General features: G+C 38.5%; 2 protein-coding genes across 2 annotated transcripts in view; one reads left to right on the forward strand and one right to left on the reverse strand.

Annotated features, from left to right (window-relative positions):
* PICK1 (protein interacting with PRKCA 1) overlaps positions 1-20,529 on the forward strand; it is a 282,950-nt gene that overhangs the window by 245,683 nt on the left and 16,738 nt on the right. The window lies entirely within an intron of this gene.
* Positions 1-20,529, reverse strand: part of unc-13-4A (BAI1 associated protein 3) — an 824,271-nt gene that overhangs the window by 34,527 nt on the left and 769,215 nt on the right. Inside the window, exon 25 of the mRNA XM_067148123.2 lies at positions 17,521-17,644. Coding sequence (XP_067004224.1) covers positions 17,521-17,644 — 124 coding nt within the window. The remainder of the gene's footprint in view (positions 1-17,520; positions 17,645-20,529) is intronic.

Raw genomic sequence — 20,529 nt, forward strand, 5'->3', positions numbered from 1 at the left:
GGGTTTTTGGAACATCACAAGCAACTGAATGAACACTACCTGACAGATGAAATCAGGCTTCGTCTGTACAAAACACAGAATTTAAAATTTCAATATCTCTTCTGCTGATAACATTTTGAAATGACTGACAATAATAAACTCTACTTGTGATCTGGGGCTTATAATTCATGAACTGAGGTTACGAGAATACTGAAAAACTTTCAGTCAGTTTGTTTAAAGAAAAACTTGGCCTTGACATCGCCATGCAGGACATTGATAGGTCTCACAGTGTTAGCAGGTTGGGACCAGGAGAGATGTGGCCTATCATTGTGAAATTTGTTACCTATAGGAAGAGAGAAGAAGTCTTCTGTAACAAGCGCAGGCTGGCAGGCAGTGGAATCACTATCAGGGAGGACCTGACTGTGGCTCACTGAAATATTAAAGGTAGTGTGACCGTTCACAACGTCACCTATGGTATGTCATGATATCCAGGAGATGAAATATGCCGTTTTCCGCGTTATTCTACGATAAAAACTGCCCAAGTTAGAATTTTTCTGCCCGCTCCAGGACTCGAGTTGCAATATCCAGAGTCGCGTGACCCAGCTCTAGTTGCTGGTAATTAGCAGCAAGGCGGTGCAAGAGCGCTTGTACGGGAAGTTTTCTCACTCCCACCGCAAGCGAGATGAAACGATACGCGTTATCACGTGACAAAGAATCTAGGTCACTAGCTGAGCCCAGAGAGTAGATCCAACGTGAAAACTAACATTATACCCTGTTTTCCTCGCTTATTCACCACTGCCAACTTAACGCATTCAACTGTTTTATTTCTGTTAATTTTCATAAATCGCAAAATACCCAATGGATAATTAAGCGCAAACATTCATTTGAATCAGGGAATTTTACGCATAATTATGGGACCGAGAAGTGCTCTACTTAACTGACATAGCGGTAACTATGCTGTAAACAAGGGCGCGTCTTAATGACTAACAGATGTTGGACCCTAACCGTGCCAAGGAACACAAGGAATCCCCTGTGCTCGTCATCATTCACCGCCAGAGACTAAAGGACACTTTTAAGATTGCTTCAAAATCTACGAAGTTATTTTAATAACAGTCACTCAGTGGAGATGGGAATACAAGAGCTACATTTTGATATCCTGTTCGTCACTGTACGTTGCGTATTAACGGACCAATGTGTGAGAAAGGATTGCATTTTTTCCCCCACCCTCAGCATTCGGGTCTCTAGCGTAGCGCGCCTATATATTCATGAGCTGAGGAGGAGACACTACCCAGTGCTTTTGCAATGTAGCGCCAATACGGTAGTATTTCGTCGTGGTTTGTGTGTGAGTCGTTTGTGAAGAAATAATCTTGTAATTTGAGCAGTGTAATACAGTGATTCATTAAAGTCTGTGAGTATGTGGAAATAATCACCCTCTGAGTGAGATGTTATCGTGTACAGTGTGCCGCAAATTAATAAATAGGAACGGTACGAAACCGTAATAACCGATGTCCGTGTGTAGAAAAGGTCGTACATCGAGCCTCCTATGTGTCTAAGTTAATGCGGCTCAGTTAACATATATAGGGACGTACTTAGCGAAGTGGGTGGAGCGAACGTGCTTGATATCAATATGAATTACCAAGAAAGTCAGTGAACGGCTCAGTGTAGACCTAATTGAGGACAGCGCCACGTTAAAGTAATCCGTAGTACAGTTGAGAGCTCGACTTACGGCTAAGTGCATTAGAACAGGCCTGAACTAGCATCATGAATACGAGAATGCTAATACATTAGTGGCCTAACCACTGTCGTTTCTAGGGAAGCTAGTGAAATTTCTGGGCCTATAATCGCTGCCTACAAGAAGAATAGATAAATGAGAAGGGATTAATGTCGGGCTTCTGGGACATTACCGACATTGGGTTGGAATGCTCGTGCTATTGAGCAAATCCAACCATATGTTCAAATTGTGGTGTGTGATAAACTAACGTATTCACTTGAGATAATTTCCCCTCATTTACATGTCTACGTGAACGCCGGAGTGAACGCCGACGTCCAGTTGAATGCCAGAATTTTGCCTGTGTATCGGAGTGAACGAGTCATCTAGCTGTTTGCCGGAATTTCGCCTGGTAGCCGAGAACGTCTGGAACATCGCTGTCATGTGTAAGACCTGCCAGGAAGTCATCATGGGTCTTCACATCGCCGATGACGTGATGCAAGCAGTCTAAATCCATGGAGTGCCCTCCTGTAAAGCTGTGAACGTGGTATCCAGAAGGCTGAGTACATTTCCAAGTATTTATTTCTTTGAAGGTCGTGTCCCATTGTAAATATGTAAATTTTTCACTTAGATATAACGTAGACTGCAAGCACGCCATTTCAGAGGGATAATAATTATAATTTCATTTTATTTGGGTCTTTTATAGGATACTTTCTTCATGGTTTGGGAACGACCATACTTTACTTCCATTTTTTTTTTTACAAGGGTTTGATAATGCATGACGTAAATTTAAGGACCTCAGATTAATTATACGTGAAGTACTGTCAAGTAAAAGGGCTTAAATATTCTACGTAAACGACTCCAATTATCATCTTTCTACAGCCAATAGGAGTCCTCAAAGATATCTCAGTAACTGATTTTTTTTGTACTTCACAAGCTCTTAGGAAATCCTCCTTACTAGAAATTAAAGCTGCTGGAACAACGAAGAGAGCATGAGATTGGGGTATATATCTTACATCGCTAATTAGTTCGCGAATACGCAAGTTAACTTGGACCCTGGTGGCAGGAGATCATCATTAAATTTGCATCGTGGTCAGTGTACCGAGAGGAAATGAAATGGCTGAACAGGCTGTAGCCACAAGATATATTGTGAAATGAAATGTGAAGTCTCCTTGGAATCTGTCATTAAGACACGCGAGGCGCATATCGCGATGTGAAGATGTTGATTAGGCCGGATATAGGGCCGTGATTTGTGTGATGCCATTTGTGGCCAGTATAGAAAGAAGTGAATAGATTATTTGCCGTGAAGCCATTGCCCGATAAGGCTTAGTGAACCGCTCTTTGGAAGTGGGTCACGGACAGCTCACAGCTGGAGTTTTATGAGCCCCTTTAAACGGGGGAGTGAAGGCGTTTTCTTCAGTGAAATAGAACAGATACAAGTGGCGAGTTTCTTTTCCTTTCGGGACAAAGATTACGCGTGTTAATTTAAATAAAGCCAACGTCGCAGAGATTCCAAATGAGCATTAAATGAAGGATCCCTCCAATTTATTTCTTTAATTATTCACAGCGTATAGGGAATTCCAGGTCAGATATACCCTGTCTCAGAAGGTCCTGAGTTCATTGCAGGAGACAGTAAAGCTTACTGTCACAAGCGGCAGGTAAATAAGGCCACCTGCGGCCCATTGTGTGTATGTGAAATGTATATTCTTGTCCATTTGTTGCAGGTAGTGCTATAATATTTTGTTTATGATGTCTGGTATTGAAGTCGCTCAATGCTTGTCCATAGGTAACATCGTTGTGTAAATAATGTCCTGATATATGTGTTGATAAAAATCCTAATGAAATGAGCGTGTTTATCGTACTGCATATTTGGCAACGTTTACCTTAAGGTAGTGTTGTAACGCGACTTTCAAAGGATTGGGAGTGTAAATTGCCTATTTCAGTTCATACGATACTAGCAAACTTAAATCATAATTTGAGGCAAATTGAATATATTAATTCTTGGTAGGTAAACAGATTTACAGCGGGGTGTGTCCATAGTGAGTAAATATGTGTGTGATGTAATATAAGTGTAGAGTGAAATAATTAGAGAAGAAACGCCTCTCTAAGTCTGAGGTAGTGTCATAGTTCGAGAGGGAACGCCTTCTTAAGTTTGAATATTTAAACGTATAATGAAGTGTAGAAAAGGACTACCGAACATTTAAACGTCAAGATCACCCAAGTTACTATATGTAAGGTGTTTGTATGGCATACCCATGTAAATAATGTGTTTCACTAGTATAAGTAAAATTTGTTATACAAGATATTGTCTCTCTTTTCATTAGTAATGAAATGGTATTCCTCTCATAATTAACTTTTCCCCCTACTATAGAGACTATTACTAAAGGACTTACCGCCCCATCGGACAGTCCACAGACCCGAAAATGCGATACCGACTCGGCTAGCGAACTATTCCAGTAGGGGAGGGTGAGGCTTCGACAAACCGGGCTGAGTTCGAAGCTCACCGATGGTGCTCCATTCTAACGTCATATTTATGAACAATGGTAACTGGTTCATGTACTGATGCCTTGGAAAGGTTACAGTAGATAAGTAGATAGATAGGTAGGTTTGGAGTGAAATCTGTCTGGACCATACAGGGATGCTTTGTTGTAAAAATAATAATACCACATAATAACAATGGATGAGCTGAACTCTCTCAAGAAGATGAACAATACTTTAGTGTAGCTTCTCACCCTATGTCTGTAGACTGTTTTGTGAAATAGCTTTCTAGTTCTTTAACTGTTTCTTCCAATGAGACTTCTCAGTTTATGACAAATTCTTAATTTGGTAATCTAGCATTCACAAGTCCAACCCACACCTAAAAGCTCTTTCTCTTCTTCTTATTTCTGAAATGCATGTTGGCAGGTGCAGTTAAAGCCTGGGAGTACAGCACCTTAGCAAAACACAACTTAAGTTACCTTTATAATTTTTTTCAACTAAGCTTATATTATTGTAATTTTATTAATATTTTTATTAATATCCTTATTTATTATTATTTGTCTTTATTGAAATGGTCAATCATTTTCTATGTGTATGTAAATATTTGCGTGTGACTGTGAGTGTATGTGTTATCAGTTTTTGTTCCAGGAATGTGTCACCTACCCTTTAAGCATGTCAGCAGCTGGTGTCCTTGAGACTATTACTAGGGTAGACAAGGACTTCCTGAATGTCATTGACCCGAGTGTATTTCAAGACAATGATGACCCCCTTGTACTTTCACCAACTGCCTCCAACACTCAGTACCCTCAGCCTACTGAGCTGCTATTGAAACAATCTCTGTCTCAGTTCTTGCAAAGGTTGCAGTGTTGCCACATCAGTTCACTCTCACTCCTCAGTCACGTAGATGAAGTTCCTTTGAAAATGTCAGCCAGTAACATGCACCTTATGTGCAATACGGAAACCTGGACATCTGACAAAATTAGCTCTACCCTTGCAGAACTAGAAGAAGTAACTAGAAGCAGTATATCGCAGAAATTATATTAAATATAGAATAATTGGTAAATCAACATCTGGTATCACTCCACATACAGAATATCTGTTTGTTGAGACCACAAATAACTATCAAAAAGTATTGATAGGAGTTGTCTATAAACAACCTAATCTTAGAAACATTTCTGACATTGAATCTGACCTTCTCAAACTAGTAACAACTTACGAACATATAATACTTCTAGGTGACTTTAACACAAATATCTTAGCCCTGACTAGCAAATCAGACTGAATCAGCAACCTATTTACTTCCGTTGACATGAAAATCTTACCACTAAATGCAACTAATCATGTTCATACACTTAGACATACAAGCCATACTGGAAATGACCTCTTGATTACAAACAACCCATATAAAGTTCTTAAGTATGGTCAATTTTCTGTACCTAGCATCTTCAATCATGATTTAACTTAACTGTGCTGCTCTCTATGAGTACCAAAGTAAAACTTTAGTTATAGGGTTCTGAAAAATATCAATCTACAACAACTCCAAAATGACACATATATTAAAAAAATTATGGTTTCCTTCTAGGAACCTAATTTTTTTATATAAAGGCCTAAAGCAGGCATTTTTACAAGTGGAGGCACATGCTTCCCCTAGTGCACTGTCCTTGCATAGTCCTACATAAAAGGGTTGTAGTGGTGTCTCAACGGCGTACTAGCTACCAGCATCTAAAAGGTGTAGCAATCCAACTGATGAGCCCATTGCTACACTGGGGCAAAGCGCTGGTACTTTCACAATTGAAAAACCCTAAAGAGCTTAAATGTTTTTATGAAACATACAGTTTGCCTCGGGAATTTATAAAGCAATTATATGACAGACATGAAAGTTACAAGATTTAACTCTCTATTCGTAGGACTGTATGACAATAATGCTCCTGTTTTTTTTGGCAAGCTAGAGTCACTCACATGCCTGCTTGGTTAACTGGCGATATAAAAGCAGCAATGGCTCACCGTGATGCAATATTCTGCCAATACAAGGAAACAAACAATGAAATGGACTTTGAACAGTATCATTTTTATGCAATAGAAAAAGCAATTAATTCGCTATTGCATATTTAATCAAATCAAAAAGTAACAAGAAACTTAAATGCACTGGAAAATGCAAAGAACCTCATGTGCCAACTATATCTCTCGATACACTAAACTCTCACTTCATAACTAACCCAATAAAAGAATCTCAACCTCAAAATTATATCCATCTAAATAAAGAACAGTGAGCCTACAGAAAATTAACATAATTTCTCGTTTCACCGTGCCAGTGTAAATGATGTAAATCATGTTTTGAATTCAGTTAAGTCACAAGCTAAAGAAGCAGATAACATCCCAATAGGCTTTACAAAAACATTATTGGTGCTGTTCTACCAATTATTACCCACAAAGTAAACTACTGTCTAACCACAGGGGCATTTCCAACTGCATGGAAGGATGCTCTAGTAACCCCAATATTAAAGCAAAGCATAGCAAGTATGCCATCTGATTATCAACCCATTTCCATACTTTCCCCGCTCTCAAAGTCCTTGAACATCTTGTACATGAGCAGCTTGTAGAATTCTTAACCAATCACTCTCTTTTCGACCCACAACAATCTGGCTTCAGAAAAGGATACAGTACTGTGACTGCCTTTCTTTGGGTCATAGATGACATAAGACTAGCAATGGACAAATGGCAGGTGACAATACTAAAACTCCTTGACTTCAGTAGTGCTTTTGACATGGTAAACATAGACATACTACTATCCAAACTCCACTCTCTGCATACTGTTCAAATAGCCCTAAATTTTTAAATGTCATACCTTCCAAAATTGTCCCAAGTGTGTAGCTATAAATAATTGAAAATCCCAATGGACTGTACAATCATCTGGTTGTCCTCAGAAGTCTTTTCTAGGGACCCTATTGTTTGTCTTGCATATTAATGACTTTCATCCACACTTCAGTATTGTAACTACCACTTATATGCTTATGATCTTCAGACATACAAACACACCACTATAACCAATTTACATAAAACAGTCCAGCATATTAATTCGGATGCTGAAAGTCTTATCTCCTACTCTAAAAAATAACCAATTAAACTTAAATCCCCATAAAACAAAAAGTATCATCACACGCAACTCAAAATTATTACACGTAATAAGCAATATTAATCCTACTCCAGTCATCATTAATACCATTGCTGTACTGTATCTTAACAATACAACTAATCTTGGAATCTCCATCAACGAGAATGTAACCTGGAATGAACATGTAACTAATATATGTAGAAAGGTTCATGCAGCTCTATATCCTCTGAAATGTCACAAGAATGTTTTTTTTTTTCAGATTCTTAAATTAAAATTATTCCAAGCATTCCTATTACCAATTTTAGACTACCGTGATTCAATACTAGTCTATCTAAATTCCGAACAAGCTGGGCGACTTCAATGAACATAAAACTCTTGCATATGATGTGCCTTCCAATTGCAATATGATGCTCATGTTACACCACATTTCAAAACATTGGGATGGCTACACATAAATGAACAAATGGATTTTTACCTAATGACACTTGTTTACCAACTAATTTTGAAGAACATTCCTACTTAACTATCTTCTAATTTTTTTTCCCCTCATCCATAAAATAGTACCTGTTCTAGTTCCCTACTTGAAATTTTGATGATGATGATGATGATGCTTGTTGTTTAAAGGGGCCTAACATCTAGGTCATCTGCCCCTAATGGTACGAAAGGAGATGAAATGAAATGACAAAAAAAAGTCCAAAAACATCCACTGACCACAATTCAAAATGCGAGGACAAAGGATGAATGGATGGATATGAATTTAAAACGATCAGTGGAACCAACTCACAGTGCCTCACATGCACAGAAGCTGGCGTAGAACAATAGTATTACTGACCAAGGGACTGCTTCTATAGCACAATACTGAATTGATAATACTTGTAGTCAAAAGGGGTCCAAAATTCAAGTCAGCGACCCCTCACAATAGTACTTATCACTAGGAAAGTAGAACCATGGTATTTGTCATGTTGCGGTACTAATGAAAAGTAGCATAAACTCGCGGTTTTCCACACATTATGATACTACTCACAGGTAATGAAATTCGCACATGTATTACAGATCTATGCTGTTTTACACATTGTGGCGCCATTTACAGGCAACGCAAACCTATGGTGTTCACATAAGGGTACTAAACACAGGGACTCGTACTATCCCAGGGTGTTCCTCATATAGTGGGTACTAATCATAGGCAAGCCAGAACCATGGTTTCCCTCATCCTATGGTGTCGCTCATATAGTGCTACTAAACACAGGTACTGAAAAAGCCGTCATGCTCTTGTTTGCTACTAATCACAAACCTATTTGGTACCCAACATAGTGGTACTACACGCAAGTAAAAGCGACCTGTGGTGGTACTAATCACAAGTAGTTTCTTGGTTATAATTTGATCATCTCTTGGTCGCCCCTTTTATTCGCCTCTTACAACAGGCAGAGGATACCGTGGGTGAATTCTTTGTCTGCATCCCCCACCCACAGGGGGACTTGAAATTTTACTAAATCAAATATATTCCTACAATCATTCTTCTCTAGTACTACATCGAGACTCTGGAATGCTCTCCCAATGGACATTTGGCACTTGACCTCCTCCCTTACATTAAAATCTGCCTGCCGAAACTTTTTCTTGGGCAAATATAAGTGAGTTGTGTGAGTCAGGGTCTGTATGTTGTGTGAATGGGTTTTGCAATACCTTTGGGCTGAACAGAGATTTCATCTATAATATTGCCATTACTACTCTCAAGAATTCCATCGTGATCTTCAAGAACCATGCTTGTGGACTTCAGATAAATGTTTGAGATGCCTTACTCTTATGTAACTTTGTACTATCTTGTGTAGGGCTAATTAATCACTACTGATCTGCATTTAGGGCAGTCGCCCAGGTGGCAGATTCCCTATCTGTTGTTTTCCTAGCCTTTTCTTAAATGATTGCGAAGAAATTGGAAATGTATTGAACATCTCCCTTGGTAAGTTATTCCAATCCCTAACTCCCCTTCCTATAAATGAATATTTGCCCCAATTTGTCCTCTTAAATTCCAACTTAATCTTCATATTGTGATTTTTCCTACTTTTAAAGACACCACTCAAACTTATGTCCTCCCATGCCATCTCTCCACTGACAGTTCGAAACATACCACTTAGTTGAGCAGCTCATCTCCTTTCTTCCAATTCTTCCCAGCCCAAGCTTTGCAACATTTTTGTAATGCTAATCTTTTGTCGGAAATCACCCAGAACAAATCGAGCTGCTTTTCTTTGGATTTTCTTCCAGTTCTTGAAACTAGTAATCCTGGTGAGGGTCCCATACATTGGAACCATACCCTAGTTGGGGTCTTACCAGAGACTTATATGTCCTCTCCTTTTCATCCTTACTACAACCCCTAAATACCCTCATAACCATGTGCAGAGATCTGTACCCTTTATTTACAATCATATTTATGTGATTACCCCAATGAAGGTCTTTCCTTATATTAATACCTAGGTATTTACAATGATCCCCAAAAGGAACTTTCACCCCATCAACACAGTAATTAAAACTGAGAGGACTTTTCCTATTTGTGAAACTCACAACCTGACTTTTAACCCCATTTATGATTCATCCATTCATCTATATTTATTATTGTTATTGTTATTTGGGTACTCTTTTTTCCTTGGGCAACCTGCAGCTATTATTGGAATACTGTATAATAAAATAATAAATGATATGCACTACAGTCATCATTATTATTACACTACTTCTTTTTATTCCTATTACTAGTATTTTCACTCTTATTGCCTTACTGATTTGTTATGTGATCTTTCATCATGCTCTTTGGTAACTTTTATGTAAAACACACAACTGGAGCTTAGTAGCTTAGAATTCCTACTATCTGTTATAAGAATATTATTATAAATTCATTTCACTTGACCGTTTGGTGTAGGTATTTAGATAATATTATATGTGCAGTATTAAGCATTTAATTTTAATTGTATTTATGTTGTATCAACAATGTTGCATTTCTGTCCCTAGAATTTAGTTTTTTGTAGAATTATTATGTCTTGCTGTTATTGTTATGTTTACAGTTTAAAATGTTGTTATTGAAAGTAGTCAAGTATAAGAGAGGGCCGTGAGCTCCAACTGACCGACCGACCGACAAGACGAACGAACGAACGAACGTAAATAAATAAATAAATAAATAAATAAATAAATAAATAAATAAATAAATAAATAAATAAATAAATAAATAAATAAATAAATAAATAAATAAATAAATAAATAAATAAATAAAATAAAAAACTTTTTATACATGTAGGTCTTATTTTATTATACCTCCATGAGCTCTACTAGGGCATATGATGCTGGTAAAACCAGATGAGTTCTATAGAGAAACCGGAGTAATAAATGGTAATAGTGATCACAAAGCTGTTTTTGTCATTAATAGTGATCACAAAGCTGTTTTTGTCATAGTTAAAAGTAAATGTGATAGAAAGGAAGGTCTTAAAAGAAGAACAATTAGACAATACCATGTGGCTGATAAAACAGGCATGAGGGAGGTTTTAAAAAGTAACTATGATCGGTGGAAAACAGTAAATAAAAATGTAAACAGACTGTGGGATGGTTTAAAGCAATTGTTCAGAAATGTGAAAACAGGTTTGTACAAGTAAGGGTGGTAACGAATGGTAAAAACCCACTATATTATAATAGAGAAGTAAAGAGACTAAGAAAGAGGTGCAGGTTGGAAAGAAATAGAGTTAGAAAAATGGCTGTGTATGTATAGGTACTTTAAGACAAACAGTTTCCAAGGAGGACATTCCAGGAATCATTGATGGACAGGGGGAGTGTGTATGTGAGAATCTTCAAAAGGCAGAAGTATTCAGTCAGCAGTATGTAAAGATTGTTGGTTACAAGAATAATGTCCAGGTAGGGGAGGTGGCTAATACTAAAAAAGTATCAAAATACAAAAGTTGAAGTGGCTGGAATTGATAAGATTTTGGGGGATATACTAAAGACAATGGGTTAAGATATAGTACCATATCTGAAATACTTATTTGATTATTGTTTGACTGAGCTCAATAGCTGCAGTTGCTTAAGTGCGGCCAGTATCCATTATTCAGGAGATGGTGGGTTCGAACTCCACTGTCAGCAGCCCTGAAGATGGTTTTCTCTGGTTTCCCATTTTCACACCAGGCAAATGCTGGGGCTGTACCTTCATTAAGGCCATGGACGCTTACTTCCAACTCCTAGCTCTTTCCTGTCCCATCATTGCCATAAGACCTACCTGTGTCGGTGTGACGTAAAGCAACTTGTAAAAAATGATTATTGTTTTCATGAAGGAGCTATACCATATGAATGGAGAGTTGCTATAGTAGCCCCTGTGTATAAAGGAAAGGGTAATAGAAATAAAGCTGAAAATTACAGGCCAGTCAGTTTGACATGCATTGCATGTAAGCTTTGGGAAAGCATTCCTCCTGATTATATCAGACATGTTTGTGAAATTAATAACTGGTTTGATAGAAGGCAGTTTGGTTTTAGGAAAGGTTATTCCACTGAAGCTCAAGTTGTAGGATTCCAGCAAGATATAGCACATATCTTGGATTCAGGACGTCAAATGGACTGACCTATATAAGGCATTTGATAGGGTAGATCATGGGAGACTACTGGCAAAAATGGGTGCGATTGGAGTAGATAAAAGAGTGACTGAATGGGTGGCAATATTTCTAGAAAATAGATCTCAGAGAATTCGAGTAGGTGAAGCTGTAATAATTAAGAGGGGAATTCCTCAAGAGAGTATTATTGGACCTTTATGTTTTCTTATACAGTGAAACCTCGGAATGTGAGTAACTTGGTCTACGAGTGTTTTGCAAGACGAGCAAACATTTTAAATAAATTGTAACTTGATAAGCGAGTGAGGTTCCGCAATACGAGCGTCACGTGTGCCTACATTTTCTCCTCCCCTGTTCGTTTGTTGACTGGATGAACGAGGTCTTTGGTCCTGTAGTGAAGAAATACCTTACAGAACTTAATCTGCCGCTCAAAGTCTTGCTGGTTATGGACAATGCTCCTGCTCATTCTCCAGGCCTTGAGGCTTTGAGGACGACTTACTGGAGGAATTCAAGTTAGTTAAGGTTAAGTTCCTTCCTCCCAACACTACTCCACTACTCCAGCCTATGGATCAGCAAGTCATTTCGAACTTCAAGAAGCTATACACCAAATCACTATTTCAGCGATGCTTCAAAGTGACCAAAGAAACAAACCTTACCCTCTGAGAGTTTGGGAGAAATCATTTCCCCATCGTGAACTGCCTGAAGATCATCGATAAAGCCTGGGATGGAGTCACTAGGGGAAAGCTGTGGCCTGACTGTGTTCTTGGACGTGACTTTGAGGGGATTGTTGGTGACAATGAGCCGCCGACTGACGATGAAATTGTGTCCTTAGGGAAGACTATGGGGCTGGAGGTGAATGACGTGGACATTCAAGAGCTAGTGGAAGAATATAGCCAGTAACTGACCACCAACGAATTGATGGACCTGCATCGCGAACAACAGGAGGAAGTTATGGAGATTTCGTCCAGGGAAGAGGAGGAGGAAAAGTCAATGGAATCTCTCCCTTCAACTGAGATTCGGGATAAGTGCAAAATGTGGAAAACGGTGCAATATTTTGTAGAAAAACACATCCCGAATAAGGCTGTAACATTGCGAGCAATGAATCAGTTCAATGACAATGAAATGTCACGTTTTTGTGAAATCCTCAAAAATAGGCAAAAGCAACAGACACTGGACAGGTTCCTCGTTAAAGTTGCACGAAAAGAAAACAATTCCAGTGAGGCAACAGATAGCAGTGATTCCGTTAGTGAAATTCATGCTACACAGTAACTCTTCTCATGTCATCTCTAGTCTCCCTCACACCAACAATGATTCTATTGTAAGGAAAAGTGCACCTTAATTTATTTTACGTTATATTTTGTTTTAGAAATGGTATGCGAATAAATATTTTTGTGTTGTGGACGAATCATCTGCATTTCAATTGTTTCTTATGGGAAAACTTGCTTTGATATATGAGCGCTTTGGATTACAAGCATGTTGCCGGAATGAATTATGCTCGCAATCCAAGGTTCCACTGTATATATAAATGATCTGAGTAAAGAAGTGGAATCAGAGATACAGCTTTTTGCAGATGATGTTATTCTATATAGAATAATAAATTACAAGATTGTGAGAAACTGCAAAATGACCTGGATAATGTTGTGAGATGGGCAGTAGACAATGGCATGATGATAGACGGGGTTAAAAGTCAGGTTGTGAGTTTCACAAAGAGGGAAAGTCCTCTCAGTTTTAATTACTGCATTGATGGGGTAAAGTTCCTTTTGGGGATCATTGTAAGTACTTAGGTGTTAATATAAGGAAAGATCTTCATTGGGGTAGTAACATAAATGGGATTGTAAATAAAGGGTACAGATCTCTGCACATGGTTATGAGGGTGTTTAGGGGTTGTAGTAAGGATGTAAAGGAGAGGGTATATAAGCCTCTGGAAAGACCCCAACTAGAGTATGGTTCCAGTGTATGGGGCCTTCACCAGGATTACTTGATTCAAGAACTGGAAATAGTCCCAAAAAAAAAGCAGCTCGATTTGTTCTGGGTGATTTCCGACAAAAGAGTAGCATTAAAAAAATGTTGCCAAGTTTGGGCTGGGAGAACTTGGGAGAAAGGAGATGAGCCGCTCGACTAAATGGTGTGTTCCAAGCTGTCAGTGTAGAGATGGCGTGGAATGACGAGTAAGTTTGAGTGGTGTCTTTAAAAGTAGGAATGATCACAATATGAAAATAAAGTTGGAATTCAAGAGAACTTGGGGCATTTATTCATTTGTAGGAGGGGAGTTAGGGATTGGAATAACTTACCAAGGGAGATGTTCAATAAATTTCCAATTTCTTTGTAACCATTTAAGAAAAGGCTAAGAAAATACCAGATAGGGAATCTGCCACCTGGGTGACTGCCCTAAATGCAGATCAGTAGTGATTGATTGATTGATTGATTGATTGATTGATTGATTGATTGATTGATTGATTGATTGATTGATTGATTGATTGCCATCATTCATCACACTCTGGTCATTAAAAAAATAACAGAACCATGAAATATAAAGTGATGTGACTCACGTAGTTCAGTGTTTCCGCTGCAAGGCAGTGCTAGTATTATTTGGTCTCTAAGCTACTAGCACACCGTAATATAAAAAAACCTTGAGCTTGTTGACGCTAGACTTCTGCACATAATTTAAATACAGATTAATGTGCGCCCATTTTTGGGTGTTCTATATAATGCATTGAAGTACTAGAAATAAATGGTTAAGAAAAGTGTGATGCAGAGTATACACAATTAAAAGTGCTCACCTTCAGTTGGAATAAACTTGAAATACATATATTGTTGTTTTAGAAGATGACCTGGACTTTGTCTCTCTTTATAATTCCTTCACCCAAAAAATAAATCTGTAATTAATGTAATGAAATACCAATTTGGGTTGAACGACTTGCATAAGCAGAAACGTATCAGGAAGAAGAAGAAGAAGAAGAAGAAGAAAAAGAAAAAGAAGAAGAAGAAGAAGAAGAAGAAGAAGAAGAAGAATTAATACCAGTTTGTGTAAATATAATACCAGCAGATTCTATGAACTGCACAAATATTGAAACACTTCAAGTTCGTACATCATCTCCACACAGTCTGAAAATATATCACTCCACAACACTCCTTCTCCTTTGGCTTTTCTTCCATTATAGCATATACACTTTTCAGCACAGCATAGGAGGCTAGCAAAAATATTTTGAGGCATTTAGAGTCACTATTGCCGAAGTTCTGTAATCTGGAAGAAACGCTTACATCACTAAGGACATACTGACTTCAAGAATCACATTCTAATGATTTCATACTCTCACCTTATGATACAGGTTCCCTTACTGCCCTGTGAAGCAGCCACATACATGATACACTATATTATCACTTGCTCTAGCTGAAGTGTTGTCACTGACATATCTATGCAACTGAGGTCTGGTTTAATATCTGTTAGTGTAATATTGTCCCTTATCTGTTCATGAATATTTTCTTTTATCTCCCTACTTCTTACATCTTTCATCTTATGTCACTGATCTTATCTGTTGCGTGAAGGAAGACAGTTTGTACTTAATAACACAGCGAACTGTGAGTGAATTCTTTTCACTGGTATGCATATAGACAGAAGCAAATGGAGGTGATAAATGTCTGTAAAGGTAGGATGGCCATCACTGCTTAAGCGCCGTATAAGACCAAAATGCCATTCAGCAGAGCCCTGTATTAATTTTGCTGTTAAATCGTACTTTTATCCTGAATACCAAAGGAAGTCAGCCAAATCTAGTATGTACTTGATGGGAACTCGAAGATGCAAAAGTGTTATCACTACTTTGGATAGATTTGCAGAACTCTTTCAATGTGTTTTTATATTTGACATCAATTCAAAGCCCTCTCAATGGGCAATTTCAAATCCGTAGCATCGAAAACTGAAAAAGGGAAAAGAAGAAGAGGCATAACAATGTTGTTCACATCATGTGTAAATATATTTTAGTTCCTTTGCTGTTTTCAAAGCCATGTAAATGACCTGCTGAAAAGCTACATGGCCAACTTCACATTCATCTTCTGATAAAACCTTACAACTGATGTACCTTCTGTCCCCTTTACTATACTCAGATTTACAACCTGTCACAAAACAACCCAGCATGATGATGATGATGATGAATGCACTTAATAACAACATTCAGTCTTCATGCAAACAATATTTTGCCTTCTAATAATACTGTGTTTTGTCTCCACAACATTGCATTCAACTGCTACTCATTCAGACCAAACGATGTGTGCAGCACGTGGTGTTGAAAGATGGAACTAACTTCTCTGGACAATGGAGCTATATGGAAGTTCCAACCCTTGATAGTATATTAGCCCTGGCTATATCTATTGAGACATAAATCTCTTGAGACAATTTTTAACTGATTTAGAAGGACTCGACAACAACTTATCTGGAATTTTATAGATTTTACAGACCGACCGACATAAATATGATTGTAAATAAAGGGTACAGATCTCTGCACATGGTTATGAGAGTATTTACGGGTTGTAGTAAGGATGTAAAGGAGAGAGCATATTTGTCTCTGGTGAGACCTCAACTTGAGTATGGTTCCAGTGTATGGGACCCTTACCAGGATTACTTGATTCAAGAACTGGAAAAAATCCAAAGAAAAGCAGCTCGATTTGTTCTGGGCGATTTTCGACAAAAGAGTAGCGTTACAAAAATGTTGCAAAGTTTGGGCTGGGAAGACTTGGGAGAAAGGAGATGAGCTGCTCGACTAAGTGGTATGTTCCGAGCTGTCAGTGGAGAGTAGGCGTGGGAGGACATCAGTAGACGAATAAGTTTGGATGGTGTCTTTAAAAGTAGGAAAGATCACAATATGAAGATAAAGTTGGAATTCAAGAGGACAAATTGGGGCAAATATTCGTTTATAGGAAGGGGAGTTAGGGATTGGAATAACTTACCAAGGGAGATGTTCAATAAATTTCCAATTTTTTTGCAATCATTTAAGAAAAGGCTAGGAAAACAACAGATAGGGAATCTGCCACCTGGGCGACTGCCCTAAATGCAGATCAGTAGTGATTGTGTGTGACAATCACAAATTAGAGTATACTTCCAGTGTAAGGGACCCTCACTAGGATTTTATTTTACTTTAGCACTAGAAAAGATCCAAAGGAAAGCAACAAAGTTTGTTCTGGGCGATTTCCAACAAAAGAGTAGTGATATGTAGATGTTCCAAACTTTGTCAAGAGGTAAAGAGGTTTAGTTGCAATGCAACCTGCAACTGTTGCTTTTCTTGTTTCAAAAGGGTGATGCAAAGAAAGTAATTTTCTACAGATAGTTGGTACATGTACAACATTTTATGAAAAATTAGAAGAAAGTTGTGGTGGCAGTAAGCAACACATATGGATTTTTTATTTTTATTTCTTCAGATAGGTTAATAGCATTTTTATGTGAATATGTATGGGTGTCTACAAGTAGTACAACTTGTTAGATGGAAATTATTAATAGATAAAATCATTTGATCTGACTATCTATTTTTCCCTTTGGGTCCTTTTCTTACAAAATAAAGAGAAACTGATCATAAGTGGAAGTTTCTTTTAGCTGAGTTCTTTATAAATAAACAAGAAAAAGAAGCCATCACAGGCCAACTCATACTTATACAGTTTTATACACAATAATTATTTTATTTACTTACAATTCAAAACATTCATCAAACACAGGATTAAGAGTTTTCTTTTGAACATTTGTCTGCTGCTCAGCACAGTGTGCAAACACTTTCCTTGGAAGAAGTTCTATGATCACAAAAGGATCACTGAAACCTGAAAATATAAAACACATAATTAACATCTCAATAACAATCTGATTTATTTGATAAATGGAGGGTCTGATGCCTTAGTGAAGCATATATATATATATTCATGAATATAGGAAAATTGAGTATGTAAGCACTGAATTGCAAGACTACTATAATGTGGTATGCAGCAAAGCAAACAAAACTGAAATTATTGTTCATGTGCTGTTCATGCGAGTTTGCTTCACGTTAAAGAACATTTTTTCCTAGTGTTTTAACACCACAGTAACACATCAATGTTTTTTGGTGATGCAAGGATGAGGAAGGGCTAGGATTGGGAAGGTAGCAGCCGCCATGGCCTTAATTAAGATAGAGCGTCATCATTCACCTGTTGTGGATATAGGAATCCACGGAAAACAGTCTTCAGGACTGCCGACAGTGGGATTTGAACCCACCATCTCCTGAATGCAAGCTCATAGCTATACAGCTCCAACTGCACGACCGACTCGCTCAGTACATTAAAGAACAGAACAAGGAGCTATTTAATCAATAACAAAACAATGTTAGCTGTCACTGACGAGTTCCATAATACAGGATCAGTCTTATGTCAATGAAAGACGATGACAGGGCACCCGAGAACTGTCACCATAAATGAGAATCACTGAAGACTTCTCCGATAGATGTTACAGTCTATGACGAATGTTGCAGTATGTGGTGTGAAAATAGGAAACCACGGGAAACCATCTTTCGCGCTGCCAATGATGGGATTCAAACCCACTATTTCCCGAATGCGATCTCACAGCTGCGTGACCCTAACCACATGACCAACTAACTTGGTATTTGAGGATCCAGATTTCCACTGCAACATACAGAATGCTTTTTTTCAGATGAAGGCCATATTCAATTTTGATGACTATATCAACTAACAAACTTGCTTTTTAGGGACTGAATGGCCTGATGTTGATGTACATAAACCACTATATAGTGCATGGGTTACGATTTGGTGTGCCGTGTCCAGTCATGGATTATTAGACCCTTATTTCATTGAAAATACTGCCCAAAATTCAAAAGCAGTGGAAATGGTAGGGTTTACAGAGACCTGATTATTATTGGATTTGTGTGGGATTTCCATAGTTTTGTCATGCCAGAAACTTACACCTCCAATGACAATGGATGCAGCAAGATGGAGCCCACACCAGAGGGGTGTCATTTACCCTTCTGCAGTGACACTTGGAGATTGCCTAATTTCTCATGGAACTCTATTGCTGTACTCTTCCTGCTTTCCAGGTCTCATGGCCCCAGATACCTACATATGGGCCATGTTGAAAGAATCAGTTTTCAAGGCAGATATATTCCCAAATAATTATGGAAGAAGTTAACATCATTTTTTGTGTCTTTACAGCAACCTTTGTTCATCAACCTGTTCAATAATCCTCAGGAACATTATAAACAATGGGTAGTATGTGATAGTACACATTTTGAACATATACAGAAATTGCCCATTGCCTTCAATGCTTACCACTTAGCAAGGAGCAAGTTGAAATTCTCAAAAACCCTCTTTCCAAACTCATCTGAAAATTCCTCTGTGAAGTTTCCTCAAGAAGTTAGTGCACATTACCATCCAAGGGAGCCTCCGTGGTTCAGATGGCAGTGTGCCGGCCTCTCACCGCTGGATTCCGTGGTTCAAATCCTGGTCACTCCATGTGAGATTTGTGCTGGACAAAGCAGAGGCGGAACAGGTTTTTCTCTGGGTCCTCCGGTTTTCCCTGTCATAATTCATTCCAGCAACACTCTCCAATATCATTTCATTTCATCTGTCATTCATTAATCATTGCCCCAGAAGAGTGTGACAGGCTTTGGCAGCCGGCACAATTCCTATCTTCGCTGCAAGATGGGGGCTTCATTCATTCCATTCCTGACCCGGTCGAATGACTGGAAACGGGTTGTGGATTTTCATTTCACCATCCAAGGATAGGGGAATAATATTATTTTTACACTGGAAGAAAGGAATTAATAGGATCAGTAATAATACTTGTGTGTCATACAGACAATATACAGAAGCAATTAAAATTAACTATGTCTTCCCAGTTTGATCTCTACCTGGAACCAAACCAAACCAAACTCCATGGCACTACAGCCCTTGAAGGGCCTTGGCCTACCAAGTGACCGCTACTCAACCCGAAGGCCTGCAGATTACGAGGTGCCATGTGGTCAGCACAACAAATCACTTTGGCTTCTTGGCTTTCTAGACCGGGGCCGCTATCTCACCATCAGAAAGCTTCTCAATTGTAATCACGTAGGCTGAGTGGACCTTGAGCCAGCCCTCAGGTCCAGGTAAAAATCCCTGACCTGGCCCGGAATTGAACCCGGGGCCTCCAGGTAAGAGGCAGGCACGCTACCCCAACACCATGGAGCTGGCTACACTCTCCTTGGAAGGAGCCTTAATACGTCCCATTACAGAAGATGTGACTAGTTTGAAATCTTTCCTCATGTGTTAGGGTTCTGTCATCAGGGAGAGATGTTAAGAACAATTGGCACAATACGTTGATTACTGGAAGGCTATGTAAACAACACTTGGAGGTCTATGAAGAAGTTGGATGTCTTTTCACATATGGATCCACAAGACGAACTGGTATTATTGTCACTGACCATGAACAAGGTATGTGTATGGTGTTTAATTCTACTCTAAGATTCAAAAGAAATGAACAGCAGCCTCGATTAGTGTGCAAGAAGAAGGCCATATGTGAAGGATGCACTGAGGATCTTAGAAAGTAGTCTCTCTCTCCCTCCCTTTTTATATTTTTCTTCTCTTTTTTTCCTTTTTTTACCCTTGACAGGTCATGGTGGCATATCATTCACCACGCTGACTGATATTTAGACAGCTGCAAAGCCTTGAATAAGGAATCTCCAATG

Source organism: Anabrus simplex, chromosome 5 (assembly GCF_040414725.1).
Source record: "Anabrus simplex isolate iqAnaSimp1 chromosome 5, ASM4041472v1, whole genome shotgun sequence".
Classification (NCBI taxonomy): Eukaryota; Metazoa; Arthropoda; class Insecta; order Orthoptera; family Tettigoniidae; genus Anabrus; species Anabrus simplex.